The 15,784-nt window shown below is 43.0% G+C and overlaps 1 protein-coding gene across 1 annotated transcript in view; it reads left to right on the top strand.

Annotated features, from left to right (window-relative positions):
* Nucleotides 1-15,474, top strand: part of ERAP1 (endoplasmic reticulum aminopeptidase 1) — a 36,865-nt gene extending 21,391 nt beyond the window's left edge. Inside the window, exons 7-19 of the mRNA XM_066603017.1 lie at nt 951-1,064; nt 3,524-3,655; nt 5,230-5,361; nt 5,470-5,544; nt 5,762-5,919; nt 7,795-7,874; nt 9,400-9,583; nt 10,691-10,847; nt 10,947-11,131; nt 11,334-11,492; nt 13,769-13,909; nt 13,987-14,068; nt 14,527-15,474. Coding sequence (XP_066459114.1) covers nt 951-1,064; nt 3,524-3,655; nt 5,230-5,361; nt 5,470-5,544; nt 5,762-5,919; nt 7,795-7,874; nt 9,400-9,583; nt 10,691-10,847; nt 10,947-11,131; nt 11,334-11,492; nt 13,769-13,909; nt 13,987-14,068; nt 14,527-14,673 — 1,746 coding nt within the window. The 3' untranslated portion in view covers nt 14,674-15,474. The remainder of the gene's footprint in view (nt 1-950; nt 1,065-3,523; nt 3,656-5,229; nt 5,362-5,469; nt 5,545-5,761; nt 5,920-7,794; nt 7,875-9,399; nt 9,584-10,690; nt 10,848-10,946; nt 11,132-11,333; nt 11,493-13,768; nt 13,910-13,986; nt 14,069-14,526) is intronic.
* Nucleotides 15,475-15,784: the final 310 nt, after the last annotated feature.

Raw genomic sequence — 15,784 nt, 5'->3', positions numbered from 1 at the left:
TGCTACCCCCTAATAGAAGTGAGAACCATTGATATTAAAGGCCCATTTAGACTGGACGAATGTCGGGCAAGCAATGCCTGACACTCATCCTCGAAACATACTCGCTCTAGTGCATCTGCACGGCAGCTAGTATTGCTGGCTCACAGCGGGGCAGCTGGAGGAAATTCAGTACTGAACAGCTGCTATGTTAAGTCAATGGAGAGGGACGGGGGAGAGCGAGGAGAGAAATCTCCTGCAGCCTCTCTGCCCCCTGCTGGTTACTCTGTGAGCGAGCCAGTGCTACTAGCTCCCATGCAATAGCATAGGAGCGATGACACACAGGGACGAGTGTCTGGCATCGTTTGCCTGACATTTGTCCCGTCTAAATGGACCTTAACACTCAGTATCTTTATACATTACCCAACCCAACCCTTGAGCACTCGCTGGTACATTTTCTCTTTCCTATGTTATAGGTTTGCATAGGAACTGTAGCTACAAATTTGAAGGATAGCTTCTAGGGTGCCATAGAAAAGTTTGTTTACAAAGATGAACATAACTTTCACATCGGATTACAGCACTTATTGCATTACAGTATATAGTATAGTAGTATATTATACAGTAGTACATAAAGTTTTTATCTATATTGAGATAGACTATCCTACGAGGTAACATTCAGATCCTGAGGATGCTGCAACAATGGCCAGGTCAGTACTCAACATATAGTGGGCCTATATAAGTGGTGCAGTACATTCTAGCTAATTGGACAAGAGCTGTCCTTTTTGTGCTTGATGGAGTCCCTAGACTTTACCTTTGTACTGCCCTAGCATCCTTGCCATCAAGAAGTAGGGGTGCTGCCCAAAACAGTAGTGTGAGCATAGCCTAACTAAGTATTGATTGTTTATTTATTTATCACAATTTTGAGTGATTAGATAGTTATCAATGAATGGTAACGGTGACTTTTTTCTTGATAGTGGTTTGGAAACCTGGTAACGATGGAGTGGTGGAATGACCTATGGCTGAATGAAGGATTTGCCAAGTTCATGGAGTATGTTTCCGTAAACATTACTTATCCAGAGCTGCAAGTTGTAAGTTTATTTTTCTATGGCTTATTTAAAGCAGATCTGTCATCTGACTATGTTGTGTATCTAAGAAAGGAAAAACTTGAAGTAATTTGCACCAAATTTATTAAAAGTTGCATGCTTTTTAATAAATTTCACACATTTCGGATTATCTAAAAAGTAGAAAACAATATCCAAGCCGCTATTATGGTTCATGAAGTATTTTATTTACGCTGCATCATTGCAATGTATATAAAGTCGTCATAAAGTTTCAATAAAAGGTAACTGTTTTTGTTTAAGAGCAAAACCCATTAACTTATGCAGCATATTTAACTGTATCTCCAGTACTGGTCTCTCCCCGAGATCCATGGGACTGGAGAAAATAGGAAAGAAGAAAAGGAAAGTTAGACATACTAAGAAAAAGGGAGGGAGGGAGGGAATATTACAAGGAAAAAGGGAAGGGGCCTAGGGTAATGGGAACAACCTGTCCGATTAAGTCAGGGATACACCATACATATTATGTCCAGTCACATTTCTAAGGTTCTTTGAGAGGATGGCCATTTGGGCTAACTCAGGGCATGACAATAAAATTATCAAGCCAAGAATTCAGGCCTGGTGAGGAACGGAACTGGATCCAGGCAGCCCACGTTGAATAAAATGTAGTGTGCCTCAGCTCGCCTTTGGCACATAACTCTTCCATATATTTCAGGTTATCCAATGACTCCAGGCACATCAACCTCAAAGGAGGTGTTGTAGACTTCCATTTCCTGGGAATAATCTGCCTCGTAACAAGCAGGAAAAATCTCAGGAGAGAACCTTTACTAAGCCTGCTATTAGCAAGTGGAGATTTGCATCATAATTTGTACCATTTTCATGCTTTCTTCTTACTGACTTTGACAAACTTGGTACCCACACCTACACATTGTAGACCATGCCCACTTTTTAAATCTTTCTTTCAAAACTGGCAAGTGATGATAAGAAAAGTCACAATTTTTTTGCCAATACGGATGCTCCAGAATTATGACTACACAACAATTATAACTGAAGAACCTGTACAGAATCATATATACTGTATAGAAAGGCTGGGAAAAAGTGAAAAATGGTTGCAAAATGTACCTTGTAGGAGGGAAACAAAAATTTAAAGCCCATATGGGGGCAGGCAAGGAGGGAATGACAATACTAAGTGTATATGGGGGGTTGTTTATTAGACACAGTATAAAAGTGTTGCCAGAAACCCTATTTTATGCAAGTAGAACTAGAGTGGCACAGTTGTGTTATCTATCAGTTAGGGCTTAGTCAGACGGGCGTTTTTTGCCGCGATTTGCGCATGCGCATGCGTCCGGCGATTTTTTAAAACCATTGCTTTGCAATGGTATCGGACACATGAGCGCTTTTTATGCGCTCGTCCGAAAAATTATAGAACAAAAAATCGCAGATCGCACCTATCTGCGATTCCTGTTCGCTTCTGTATATGCGCTCAATGGGGCCGGCGGCAGCAGCGCCGACCCCATTGAGAACATATAGAAGACAAATCATTCTTCTCTGCCACAGCTGTAACAGCTGTGGCAGAGAAGAACGATGTTTGCCCATTGAATTCAATGGAGCGGCAATACAGCCGCTCCATTGAAAGCAATGGGCTGCCGGCGTGCGCGGGGTTAATTGTCGGGAAGGGGTTAAATATATAAACCCTTCCCTGCAATTCATGCTAAAATGTGTTAAAATAAAAAAAAATTGTATACTCACCTTTCCGCTGCAGCCGGAGTCCAGCCGCGGCCGCTGTCAGTTCTCCTGAACTGCTTCTCGGCACTATTCAGCCGGCGGGGCTTTAAAATCCCCGCCTGCTGAATGATCTGCTCTGATTGGTCACAGCCTGACCAATCAGAGGCCGGTTTCACTCACACACCCATTCATGAATTCATGAATGGGTGAGTGACTGCTGCCTCTCAGCGCTGAGCCAATCAGGGGCAGGTCTGACTCACATCCATTCATGAATTCATGAATGGGTGTGAGTGAGGCATGCCTCTGATTGGCTCAGCGCTGAGCCAATCAGGGGGCAGGTCTGACTCACACCCCCTTCACACCCACTGCAGGACGGCTGCCCGGAGCTGCAGGCAGAAGGTGAGAATGCAATTTTTTTTTATTTTAACACATTTTAGGATGGATTGCAGGTAAGGGCTTATATATTTAAGCCCTTACCGACAATTCATCCCGGGCTCGCCCGCAGCGCATTGCTTTCAATGGAGACGGCTGTATTGCCGTCTCCATTGAATGCAATGCGCTGGACAGCTCCGGCCCGTTTCTAATGAAACGCGGCTAGGAGCAGATTTTCGGGCGATTTGCGGGCGACTTGCGCGCACCGGTCACGCGATTTGCGGATGCGCATCCGTCATGCGATCCGCAAATCGCGGCAAAAAACGCCCGTCTGACTAAGGCCTTACATGAATGTCCGTTTTGATGGAACTACTGAGCCCTTTTTTTCTCTGCAGGAAGACAAATTTCTAGACAAATGTTTTAGAGCCATGGAAGTAGACTCTTTAAACTCTTCCCATGCTGTATCCACCCCTGTGGAGAATCCTGAACAGATAATGGAGATGTTTGATGAGGTCTCCTATGATAAGGTAATATATCATCCTTACTGATTACGTCATACACTAAGGCCGGCTTCACACGAGCGTGACGGGCTCCGCTGCGGAATATTCCGCAGTGAAGCCCGTCATGGCGCCCCCCAGAGACCCCATACTTACCAGCGGAAGATAGCGTGAAGACGCTTCCCCGCCCACCGCCGACGCGTCATGTGACACGTCCACCGCGTCACATGACGCGGCCGCCCGTGTCACATGACGCGCCGGCCGCGTCATATGACGCGGCGGCGGTAGGCGGGGAAGCGTTTTCACGCTATCTTCCGCTGTGTTACAGCGGGAGATAGCGTGAACGGACGGCTTCCATTGACTGCAATGGAAGCCGTCAGCGCGTACACCCGCGGCAAATAGAGCATGCCGTGGGTGAGAACGGGAGATTTCACGGTGCGAAATTCCGCGGTGGAATTCCGCATCGTGAGCATTGTGCTATTAGGTTCAATAGAACCTAATAGCTGCGGGCAACGCAGCGGATTTTTGCCGCGAATTTACGCGGCGTAAATCCGTTCGTGGGAAGGAGGCCTAAGAGGGGCCATACACATTAGATCAGCCAAACTCCGCAATTTCAGCATGTCCATTCAATCATCTAATGTGTATGGTTCTAACTCTTCTCTGATGGCAGATGTTCACACTTGGCTTAGCATGCATGTGTATGGGAGGGATATCAGGAGTGATCCGCTATTAGCCAAACTAGCCTTCACCTAGCAGCTATCCAATGTTTATGGGTAACCTTAGAGCTGGAATGGTCTAGCCTTTTTGGCAGTCTGAGTTAGATGATCTGGGGACCCATGGTATGTGGAGCATTATTTTTCTTATATACTTCTTTTTCGAAAGCCCCAGTGCCTCCTAAAAAGTCATAGCATTCACAGTTAATTACTTATTGTGCTTGCTCTACTTCTAAGCCTTCTTGATACATGTCACTGATGCTCCTGTTCCGTACTCCAGAGTATATTAGCCATCAGGAAGTGTTTGAGGCCTATATAATCTAAAAGCGCTGCTCAAGAATCACACATCTGTATATCAGAAACGTGAGAGCTCCTAGATGGTGAGTGACTAAGGAAACTTATACCCATGCTCCTCTGGGTAATATGCAAATAAGGGAGATGGAACAGTACCTCTTCAGCACCACCTATTGGAATGCAGCTTTTCTGCAAGTGAATGTTAGACTCTTTATACAAGCCTTGTAACAATGACTGGGAATTAAAAGCCAAGCCAGAATCCATACACAGACAGCTGTTTCGGGGTGTTTGCCCCTCATCTGTGTGCAGTAGGTGTCTGACTTGGCTAGCGAGAGGCCTGTGACATGGGTCAGGAGTGCTATCTTTTCTCCTTAAGGAGAGTACCTAGATGGTGAGTGAGTGAGGAGACTTAAAAGGCCATTCACATACAAAGGATGCCTCTTTTTAGTCTAGACTACAAATAAAGCCGTAATGACTTGCCTGTTGCATGATCCTCTAGTATGGCCAACCGATGTCCTTGAATAAAGCTGAAAACTCTTAATATAATGACTACACTACAGAATTTTCCATACATTATTTCCAGCATCTATCTTACAGGGTGCTTGCATTTTAAACATGTTGCAAGACTACATGGGTTCTGAAAGTTTTGAAGCTGGCATTATACATTACTTACGTCGGTTTACCTATCGCAATGCAAAGAATGAAGACCTATGGGACAGTATGACTGATGTAAGTTCACTTATATAACTTCTATCCTGTTACAGAAAGTAATGGTGGATAATGTAGCTTTCAGGGATTCATTAAACATTATTCCATATCTTTCTTTGCATCCATCAGATTTGTCCTTCAGAAAACAGTGTCAGTGGAAATAAGGAGAACATTGGATTCTGCAGAAAGGGAAAAGAAAAATCTGTATGTAACACATGTGATTATCATTTAGCAATGAAATTATAATGCAGTATGTTAATCCTAAAGCACCTTGTATCCCACCGCCCACTTACAGTAATTCAGAAAGGCAAGGATATGGCATCACATCTCAAGACTACTGACACTTTCGGGATATTTGGTGATTGCCAAGATGTTTGCGCTAAGTTAGATTTTCTGATAAACTTCTGTTTCTTTCTTTCAGCACTGGACAGATAATAATATCATCGATGTGAGGTCCATGATGAATACATGGACTCTACAGAAAGGCTTTCCTTTAGTTACTGTAGCAGTAAAAGGAAAGTATGTCCATGTACAGCAAGAGCATTATCAGAAAGGTGCCAGAGATGCAGAATCAGCTGGGTAAGTTTCATACCACGTTTCCCCAATAATAAGACACTGTCTTATATAAAATTTTGCCCCAAAAGAGGCACTAGGTCTTATTTTGGGGGATGTCTAATTTTACCTACCTAGCAGGCTTTGTCTAGGTCCCTCCCGCTGCTCTCCACAGCTGTAGTGCGGTTCCTGCAGTCCTTGGCTGCCCATACAAGAACACTTCCACAAAGACATGGATGTGATTGATTCTTTGGGTGCTGCTCAGCCAGTCAATGCAGTGCTCAATCAACCAATATGATGGCTGTGATTGGTTCTTCTGGCGCTGCTCAGCCAATCAATGCAGCACTCGATGAACTAATCACAGCCACAGCGTTGTGCCAATTTATAAATCCCACCTTATTTTTGGGTTGGGTCTTATTTTTCAAACCTCCCTGAAAATCCAGAAAAATCAGGCTAGGGCCTATTTTCTGAGTAGGTCTTTTTTTTTTTTTTATTCTTTATTTAAGGTTTTTATAAATTTTCCAGAAAAAGAAAACACAGGAACAAGTCCCTCTGTGAGGGCAGTGCAATCAGTAACATTTCAAACAGCATAGAGAATGCCGATCGTAGTATGCTCCATTCCCAGAGCAAAAGGATGGTGCACCTCTCAAGGCGGGTTGACCAGTAGGTCTTATTTTGGGGGGAAACAGGGTAGTAAGTATTATTTAGGATAATATGGTGGCATGCATTGTCTAATCTTCTGAAAGTGGTATGCCCATCTCAGATAAACATGGCTGAGATGGGAAAACAACCTGTACGCCATGGCCATTGATGACTAGGGGTATGAAAACAGCTGAACCGCTGCTCTGCGCTGTTTCTGTAGTGAAGTGAATAGGAGTTACAGAAACGGCATAGCAGAGCTTTCATGACAATTATATTAGTTGGCAATAGAAAGCAGATTGTGCTTTTGTCATATCTGAATTCTCAGGATTGGCTGGAGTTTCAAGTAAGTCTGTCATTTCCATTTAACTTATCTAAGTAATCCGTATAAATGAGGTGCCAACAACAGATAAATCCACATCTCCGGTCTGCCTAAGCTGGAGACGCTGTGGTTTCTTGAAAGACTGCATCGGCACCGCACTTGCAGCTTTGGCTCATGCGTGTGATATCATTGAAGCTATAGAATGTTTAAGGGAGACCGCTCCATACATTGTGCAGTGGCCTAGATTGGTACTGCAGACACAGCTTCCATTCATTTCAATAGGACTCAGCCTGCAGTACCAACCCAGACCACTGCACATGTACGGAGCTTTCTGCTTTCTGCAGCAAAACAGCTAGAATTGGAACAACCCCATTAAGCTGGGAAGTCCAGTGCTGGTGCCATCTTTCAGGAACACACCTGACCTGGGGATGGCAATCAATAGTATGAGAGGCATGGTTGAGCATATGGATGGGGAGAGAGCCCAGACAAGTTGGGCAATGGAACAATGTATTGGACGGTTTGACAATAATTAGAATACTGCACAGAAAACTGGATTTTTTGCAATTGCAAACACTGAGGAGGGGAAAAAGGTGTAAATGTGTCATCTGTTATTGGCACATTATTTATAGGGATGACTTCAACATGCTAAATGGAGATGACAGGCTTCTTTTTAGTGTTGGCCAAAAAGTAAAACAAGCAATTAGAGAAAAGTTCATAATGTTTTCAGCTACAGTACATTATGAGCGGGGAAAATACTTATTTTTTTGCAAAAAAAAATTCTAGCTGCCACACTATCTTTGCTTTAGATACATTGTAACAAGTATGAGGCGGTCCTGGCACTGGCCCAATCCGAAGTCTATGACTATAATGTTCCAGTATGTATTGAACTATTTATAATTCCCTGTTCTAACCTTGTTGCTTTTATATCTCTATTACCGTAGGTTGCTTTGGCATATCCCCTTGACATACATCACCAGTGAATCAAACACAGTCCAAAGATTTTTGCTAAAAACTAAGAAAGGTAATCCACAGACAATGGGACAGATTTATAATGCACACAAGAAAATGGTATAAACCAAATTTATTATGTTTGTCCTAACATTCAGATATGAATTTATTAAGCACAGTGTTACTTACAGAATTCTGATCTTGATCTGAAGGCTGCTGACGAAATGTGCCAAATGCTTTACCCTTTCCAATCCACTATCTGATGTCTTCCTACATTCTGATTGAAGCTTGTACAGCTCCAATATCAGAAGACGTCCAGCAGGGTATTCTTACGGTCTATTGCCAGCCACTTTGCTGTCGGAGCCTCTCTGGCGCACACACACTGGCTTTAGCCAGCAGATGGCACTGTTGTATAACAAGAAAAAGAGAAAGCCTTTTAGGAAACCCTGAATCCAAAATTGGATTAGAAAGGGTTAAGAGAATTGTGTCTCTTACATTTGGCGCATCATATACCGTCAGTGCAGCACAAACTGAAATCTATACTAGCTATGAGGTGGTGAAAACTTTCGTAATTATTTATACTAATTTCTGGCTAAAACTATGGTAAATCTGTTGGACCAGTGGCAGTCCCACTTCAAATGGTAAGCCCTATCCACTTTCTTAAGTTGGTAAGTGCGGGAAAAGGACTAAAAAATAGATTCATTTAGCAAAATTGCGGCTTGCTCAAAAATATGCAATGTTATTATGTCACATATATGGCCAAAACTACTGCACAGATGAACACAGCAGACATATCACCGTAATCAGTGTGACTGTCACTAGCTTACGGTGCTCTCAGTGAGGGCCGCAAGAACATAGTGACAGTCTCTTTATGCATTTCGCTCACATACCAATACTTAGATTGGATACAGTAATATCCACTTCTCAGCTGGTAGCAGCACTAGCTACTTAGGGGTTTGCAGTCTCTGAATGTAAACAAGTGTTGCCATTCACTGACAGCAAAATTCTTCCAAGTGCTGAATTGACACAAAAAGTACGGTATATTAGAAACGTTTCCTTCATTCAATGACTTAAGCTTTAGGATTGATTCACATCAGTATTTAGCTTTTCATGTCTAATGGATTTCTTTTTCAAAAATGTAATTCCATACTGCTATCAGGTGAAATGAAACAAAACAGGAACCATACTTTGTTTCTTTAATGGATCCAGCAGACAGATGTGTCAAAAAGGACCATTTCTGTCAGTTTGTTTTCATTTTGTTCTGTCTACATCCATTTTTAATCGATCAGTTTTGCATTCTTTTGTCTTTCTTCCCGTTTGCACATGCTGAATTTTCCTGCTCCTCCGACAGAAAAACAAAATAGAAGACAAACCTGCTGATGTGAACGAGCCCTTATTTATATAAAACTGGAAAAACCCTTTAAAATATTGTCGGTTCATTGGAGAAATAAGTCAAATCTTTACAGCTGTAACAACTGCGTCATTTCTGTGGGATACTAATATTCAGATGTCCAATGTTGAGAGCTGCCCCATTCCTTTTTAACTAATGGCACAAAGGAGTATCTATTAACACGTTTTATTTAATTATTTGCTTCTAGATTTGCTGGTCCTGTCGGAAGAAGTTGAATGGATCAAGTTTAATGTGGGAATGAACGGTTACTACATGGTTCACTATGAAGATGAAGGCTGGGATGCGCTAATAAAACTTTTGAAAGAGAATCATACAGCAATTAGTAGCAACGATCGGGCCAGTCTTATTCACAATGCCTTCCAACTGGTGAGGTAAATGGGTCACTGAAAACCATCTTTAACTTTGTAGTTAAAGGGGTTGTCCCGCGGCAGCAAGCGGGTCTATACACTTCTGTATGGCCATATTAATGCACTTTGTAATGTACATTGTGCATTAATTATGAGCCATACAGAAGTTATCAAAAGTTTTATACTTACCTGCTCCGTTGCTGGCGTCCTCGTCTCCATGGTGCCGACTAATTTTCGGCCTCCGATGGCCAAATTAGCCGCGCTTGCGCAGTCCGGGTCTTCTGCTGTCTTCAATGGGGCCGCTCGTGCAGAATGCCGGCTCCGTGTAGCTCTGCCCCGTCACGTGCCGATTCCAGCCAATCAGGAGGCTGGAATCGGCAATGGACCGCACAGAAGAGCTGCGGTCCACGGAGGGAGCAGACCCCGGCGGCCATCTTCAGCAGGTGAGTATGAAGACGCCGGACCGCCGGGATTCAGGTAAGCGCTGAGCGGTTTGTTTTTTTAACCCCTGCATCGGGGTTGTCTCGCGCCGAACAGGGGGGGGTTAAAAAAAAACAAAAACCCGTTTCGGCGCGGGACAACCCCTTTAAAGCAGAGCTTCTTGTAAGCCATCCATAAAGTGTGTTAGTCAAAATGACTGATCTGTAGGACAGCAGCTGAGGCCGTCCACTCAGGTGAGCAGGAAGTTTTAGCATCCCTATATAGTAGATGCCTTAGAAAACAAGAAGCATTGTGCTTTCTAAATCCTTTTCATGTGTAGTAGATCTGAATGACTGTGTAACCTATAATAATATAATTATGCCACTATGTCTGCCTCTGTATTCAGATGACTATCTCTGCAGTCTCCTGATTCTGAACTAATAAAAGACGATTAACGCTGGCTTATTGCTTCATCGTTAAAATTTTACCTAGTTTCCCTTAAATGGGGAAAATTGGATTCTAGTTCTTTTTTGGCTTCCTCTGAATCAATACTGGGTGGTAATAGGCTAAACTGGATGGATCTGTGTCTTTTTTCGGCCTTACATACTATGTTGTTATAATGCACTGATAAAAGCCAGAAAGGTTCCCTATATACTGTATACTGGCTGTCTTCTCTGTGCCCCTATCCAGCAGTTGTTCTTTCTTCTTCAGCATTGGCCGCCTACCAATCGACAAAGCTCTCAACTTGACAATGTACATGACAAGAGAAGATCGGATCATGCCAGTTTTCCAAGGAATGGATGAGTTGATCACAGTATATAAACTAATGGAAAAGAGAGACATGAAGGAGATTGAAGAGCGAATGAAAGTAATTCTAGATAAATGATTGGCATTGAACAGATAAAAGTCGCATAACGGTTCCCCAGTGTCCTAAAGCTTATAGCACTGTGCCCTTTCCTCTTCACAGGCTTATATATTAAACCTTCTCCACAACCTCATAGATGCCCAGACATGGACAGATGATGGCTCGGTGTCCGAGAGAATGCTCCGAAGTTCTCTGCTTCTGTTTGCTTGTTTCCGGAAATACCAACCTTGCGTTGAGAAGGCCCAGAAGTATTTTAACAGCTGGAAGGAATCCAATGGTTCATTAAGGTTTCTGCATATTAATATTATTTACCTTTAAAGCGCCATTAGTTCCAGTGTGCGGCACGGATAACAAGGGTTGCAGTACATAATTATTTGACAGTATTCGAGCTCAGCCTTTATTACAGGCTGCACTTCATTGTACAAATACCCATCTTCAGGTGGATACTGTATTGTTCTAGTAACGTGCAACCTTTTATTTTTTCCTCAGTTTGCCACGTGATGTTGTCTTCGCGGTTTATGCAGTAGGCGCTCAGACAGCTGAAGGTTGGGACTATTTGTTTGAAAAATATAAAATGGCTACAACCAGTGAAATGGATCTCATTCAATTTGCGCTGACTGTTACTCAGGATCAAGACAAGCTGAAGTGGTAATAGCCCATTTCACATGGCTTCTGAATAATCTATTCACTTATGGTACATAGTTTACACTTAGATGGGATTGGCCATGAATAATATTCCTGACATATTGATTTGATGTCATAAATGTGTCACTGGTGAAATCCATACCACTCCTGACAAGTATTGGCAGTCAGAGCCCCACCATTTGGACACTGCCTATCAAATTAGTATGCAGAAATGTTATTTGTGAGGACACTTATTAAAATCTATGTTGGCATGGCCCATTTATGTATTTACAGGTTTGTTTTCATTTAACAGAAATATAGTTTATTCAGACCTACATATATTGGTAATTAAGTAAGTCTTAAGGCATATTCCCATTTCAGGAACCCCATTCCAGTGTGCTGCAAATCCAAAAATAAAGTACTCACCAATTATCTGTGTGGGTCAAAATTGCCTTATTGTCTTCAAAAACCTCAGTGTTCATTGAAGTCTGTTCATTGCTAGGGAAACTGACCACCTCCGCTATGGAACGGATATGACCAGCGTTTCCAACTTAGTGTGCAACGATCTGCTTAGATCTCAATAGCTCCTGCATAGCAACAAGCCAATCCAACTGACAGTTGTAGCCTACAGGGATATACACATGGACATTTCTTCACATGGACCCGTGGTCCACATGCAAAAACCTGTGTTGTGTCTTATTCCTGTCTATTTCAAAGATAACAAATAGGACATGCCAACTCATGTCAATGTCAGAGTCTGTGTATATTGGACAGCACATGGATGCGTATCCATGTGCTATGTGTTGTCCGATGCAAGTTACAGCCGAGTCCCACAGGTTCAACTCACATTATGACTAGTGTGCACCTAGCCTTAGGAATAGCAAAAACATCAACTCCCTAATATGTTGTTAGTGTAATGTTTATAAAAGCACATAGAGGAGTTAAAGGAAGTTTCACACCGCAAGTATTTTATGGCATATCGGTAAGGCATGGCATAAAGCACCGGTCACTGGAGGTCTGGCCACCGGTTCCACTAGTTCAGAAGACTAGGTGACTAGTCACTGCCACAATTGAAAAGAACAGAAGCTATAGAAAGTGCCATTTGAAAGCATTCGATACTCTCCATAACTGCCATTTACAGGAATGGTGGGGGTCCAAGAGGCCAGATCCTCACCGATAAGTGTTCCATGGCATCCTATCAATCCTCTAACATGAATACACCTCTAAGGTTCTGTCCACATTTGCGTTATTTGTTTTCTGGCCATTATTTTTGACAGCAACAATAGTGTGGTGCGATATGCTATTGTCAAAAATACCAGAACCCCCATGAAAACCCGACCTACTCCATTATAAGTCTATACGACCTGCTAGAATTTGAAAATGTATAATAATGGCGTAAAGAAAGCATTCGTGGATCTATTTTCAATTGAAAGCCATGACGCCTGTGTGAACAAGACCTAAAATTTCCAGGTACTCAAAGATCTGTTCAGCTATCAAGCATTCTGCTGCAAGTGCCAAAACAGTTCCAACTTTGGAAGACGCATTTCAATTGTTTTTAGCACATGTATATTACAGTACATCTGCTCTATACGTTGTCAGTATAAGGCTGTGTTCACACAGAGTTCAGCTCTAGTCAACTGTGCTGTTGTGTTCAGAAAAGGGTATAAACTTAATGAAAATGAGGTCAAACAGACACCAAAGTTTGCACCTTTAGTCTCTGCTTGCCTGATTAACCCTTTCCAATCCAATTTGTATCCTGGTTTTCCTAGGGGGGGGGGCGCTTACTCTTTTTCTGCTGTTATACAACGGCGCTATACACTAGCTAAAGCCAGTAGTGCATAAGGGGACACGTTGGATAGGCTCTGACAGCAGAGAGGCTGGCAATATTACAGTAAGAGAACCCCGACGGATGTCTTTCAACATTGGAGCTGTACAGCCTTAAATCATAATGTCTTCATAGGTCAGACAGTGGATTGAAAAGGGTTAAAGTAAATGTACAGTTTGAATACCATTTTTGGCTATTTAAATGGAACCTCTAGATCAGTGTTCCCCAACTCCAGTCCTCAGGGACCGCCAACAGGTCATGTTTTCAGGATTTCCTCAGTATTGCACAGGTGATGTAATTATTGTCGGTCCTCAGACATTGCCACAGGTGTTCTTACCATAGGATATCCTGAAAACATGACCTGTTGGTGGTCCCTGAGGACTGGAGTTGGGGACCTCTGCTCTAGCTGGAAAGGCACAACATAGAGCCGGACGCTATGTGAGCACAGCCTAAAAGGTTTTCCCATCTTCCCTAGGCTCATGGAGGAGACGTTGAAAGGAGATCTTATAAAAACTCAAGAACTCCCACAAATTGTTGTGTCTGTCGGCAGGAATCGAGTTGGTCATATGTTGGCCTGGAATTTTCTGAAGACTAACTGGCATCAACTTATTAAAAAGTACGTGGCTTCTTCATGCACTTCTGTCAATAACATATCAGACGTGTCTTTCTGATGGAAATCCTTGCATCTTGTAGGTTTGAGTTGGGGTCCCGTACAATTGGTGACATGGTTGTTCGAGTTACAGGACTGTTTTCTACGAGGGAGTGGCTGGAAGAGGTAACAGGATCCTTTTTTTTCCCAATTCAGTTTTTATTAAACTTTTTATAGCTAAAACAATTTGAACATTACAGTAATGAACTGACAGACATTCTAAGGGTACTTTTACACTAGCTGACGGATGTCTGAGCGATTACAGGCGACTGTAGGCTGTGTACACACGGGAGCTGAAAGGCAAGTGAGCGGAAATCACTCCCTTGTCTGAGTTGCTCTGTTTTCGGCTCACCTAAAAAATGAGCGTCTATCGGCCCATTTAAACAGGTTCATCTATCGATCGTCTGCTTAGGGTGCTTTTAACAATGGAGCAGGAAAGCGGAATTCCCAGCACAGGTGTGACAGCACCCATGTATTCCGTTTTTTCCTCTGGCTATATTCCTCCATGGATGTGGATTCATACCCATACCTGTTAATGCCGCCGCACTGAAATCTAATTCACCAACTCTCAATTTCTATTTCAGGTAACACATTTTTTTGAACTGTTGAAAGAAAATGGTTCCCAGCTTCGGTGTGTCCAACAGGCAAGAGAAAACATGGAGGAAAACATTAGATGGATGGATAAAAACTTTGACCTAGTTAAAACCTGGTTAGAAAATAATAGTTTATAGATAGCAAGGCTTATTTTTTAGATGATCATGTGACATGTCGGTCTAAGTAAACCCGGTGCCCGGCTACAAGTCACAGATGTACTAAGAGGGACAAGCCTCTTAAAGGGGTTTTCCGAGATGTATAATTTAGACAAATTCAGCTCCCCTGCCATCAAATAACAAATAGGCTTATACTCGCCTCTCCCTCTATCACTCACGTGCCGGTGCTCCGCCCTGTTCCCCTGTTAGTTTACAGGTTGCAGTCCCGCCCAGTTTACGGGACATCACAGACACGGCAGCCAATAACAGAGCTTATCACTGAGCTCTGTTATTGACTGCAGCGCCTATGACATCCCGTAAATAGGCTGGGAAAGCCTGTAAATGTGACCTCAGAGGGGAGACCCAGAGAGGCTGCGTGGGAGACAGCGGAAGCAGAGAGAGGCGAGTATAAGCAGAATATCAGCTAAATTACACATTTCTGAAAACCCCTTTAACGCATTTGTCTTATCTGGTGGCACTGCCAGATGAAAGCTTCCCCCAGCTCCAAGCATCCAGGGTTCCTTAAATGGGCCCGACTGTACTCATTCTTTGTGAGGCAATGTGAAATTAATTTGATGACTTGATCGATATCACTAGCAAGTATGTCTAAAACCAGAGTGTATTAAGGCCCATTTCATTCAGAAATCCTTAGCTGAATGTATCTAATTTGATCGCCTCCTTGTAGGAGACGAATAAGGATTTGTTTATAATGATCCTCTAAGTGAACCTGTTGTCTATATACAGCTTGCTAGAAACTGACTAGATATGAGCGAGCCTATTCAGTAAGGCAGTTACTCGAGTGAGCATCGCTCTTCTCGAGTAACTGCTTAGTGATCCGAGCAGGCTCGGGTGGGCTACGAGGGTGAGCGGGAGAAAGAGAGAGAGATAGCTCTCTCACTCTTCCTCCCGCTCCGCTCCCCCCGTTGCCCACCCGAGCCTGCTCGCATCACTAAGCAGTTACTCGAGAAGAGCGATGCTCACTCGAATAAGTGCCTTACCGAGTAGGCTTGCTCATCTCTAACTGTGACTTTAAGTCACCATGTCAAATTCCGAATCCTTTACACGTTAGGGCTCCAGACAGGCTTTCCATGTC

Source organism: Eleutherodactylus coqui, chromosome 5 (assembly GCF_035609145.1).
Source record: "Eleutherodactylus coqui strain aEleCoq1 chromosome 5, aEleCoq1.hap1, whole genome shotgun sequence".
NCBI lineage: Eukaryota > Metazoa > Chordata > Amphibia > Anura > Eleutherodactylidae > Eleutherodactylus > Eleutherodactylus coqui.
This window is presented reverse-complemented; position numbering and strand designations above follow the sequence as displayed.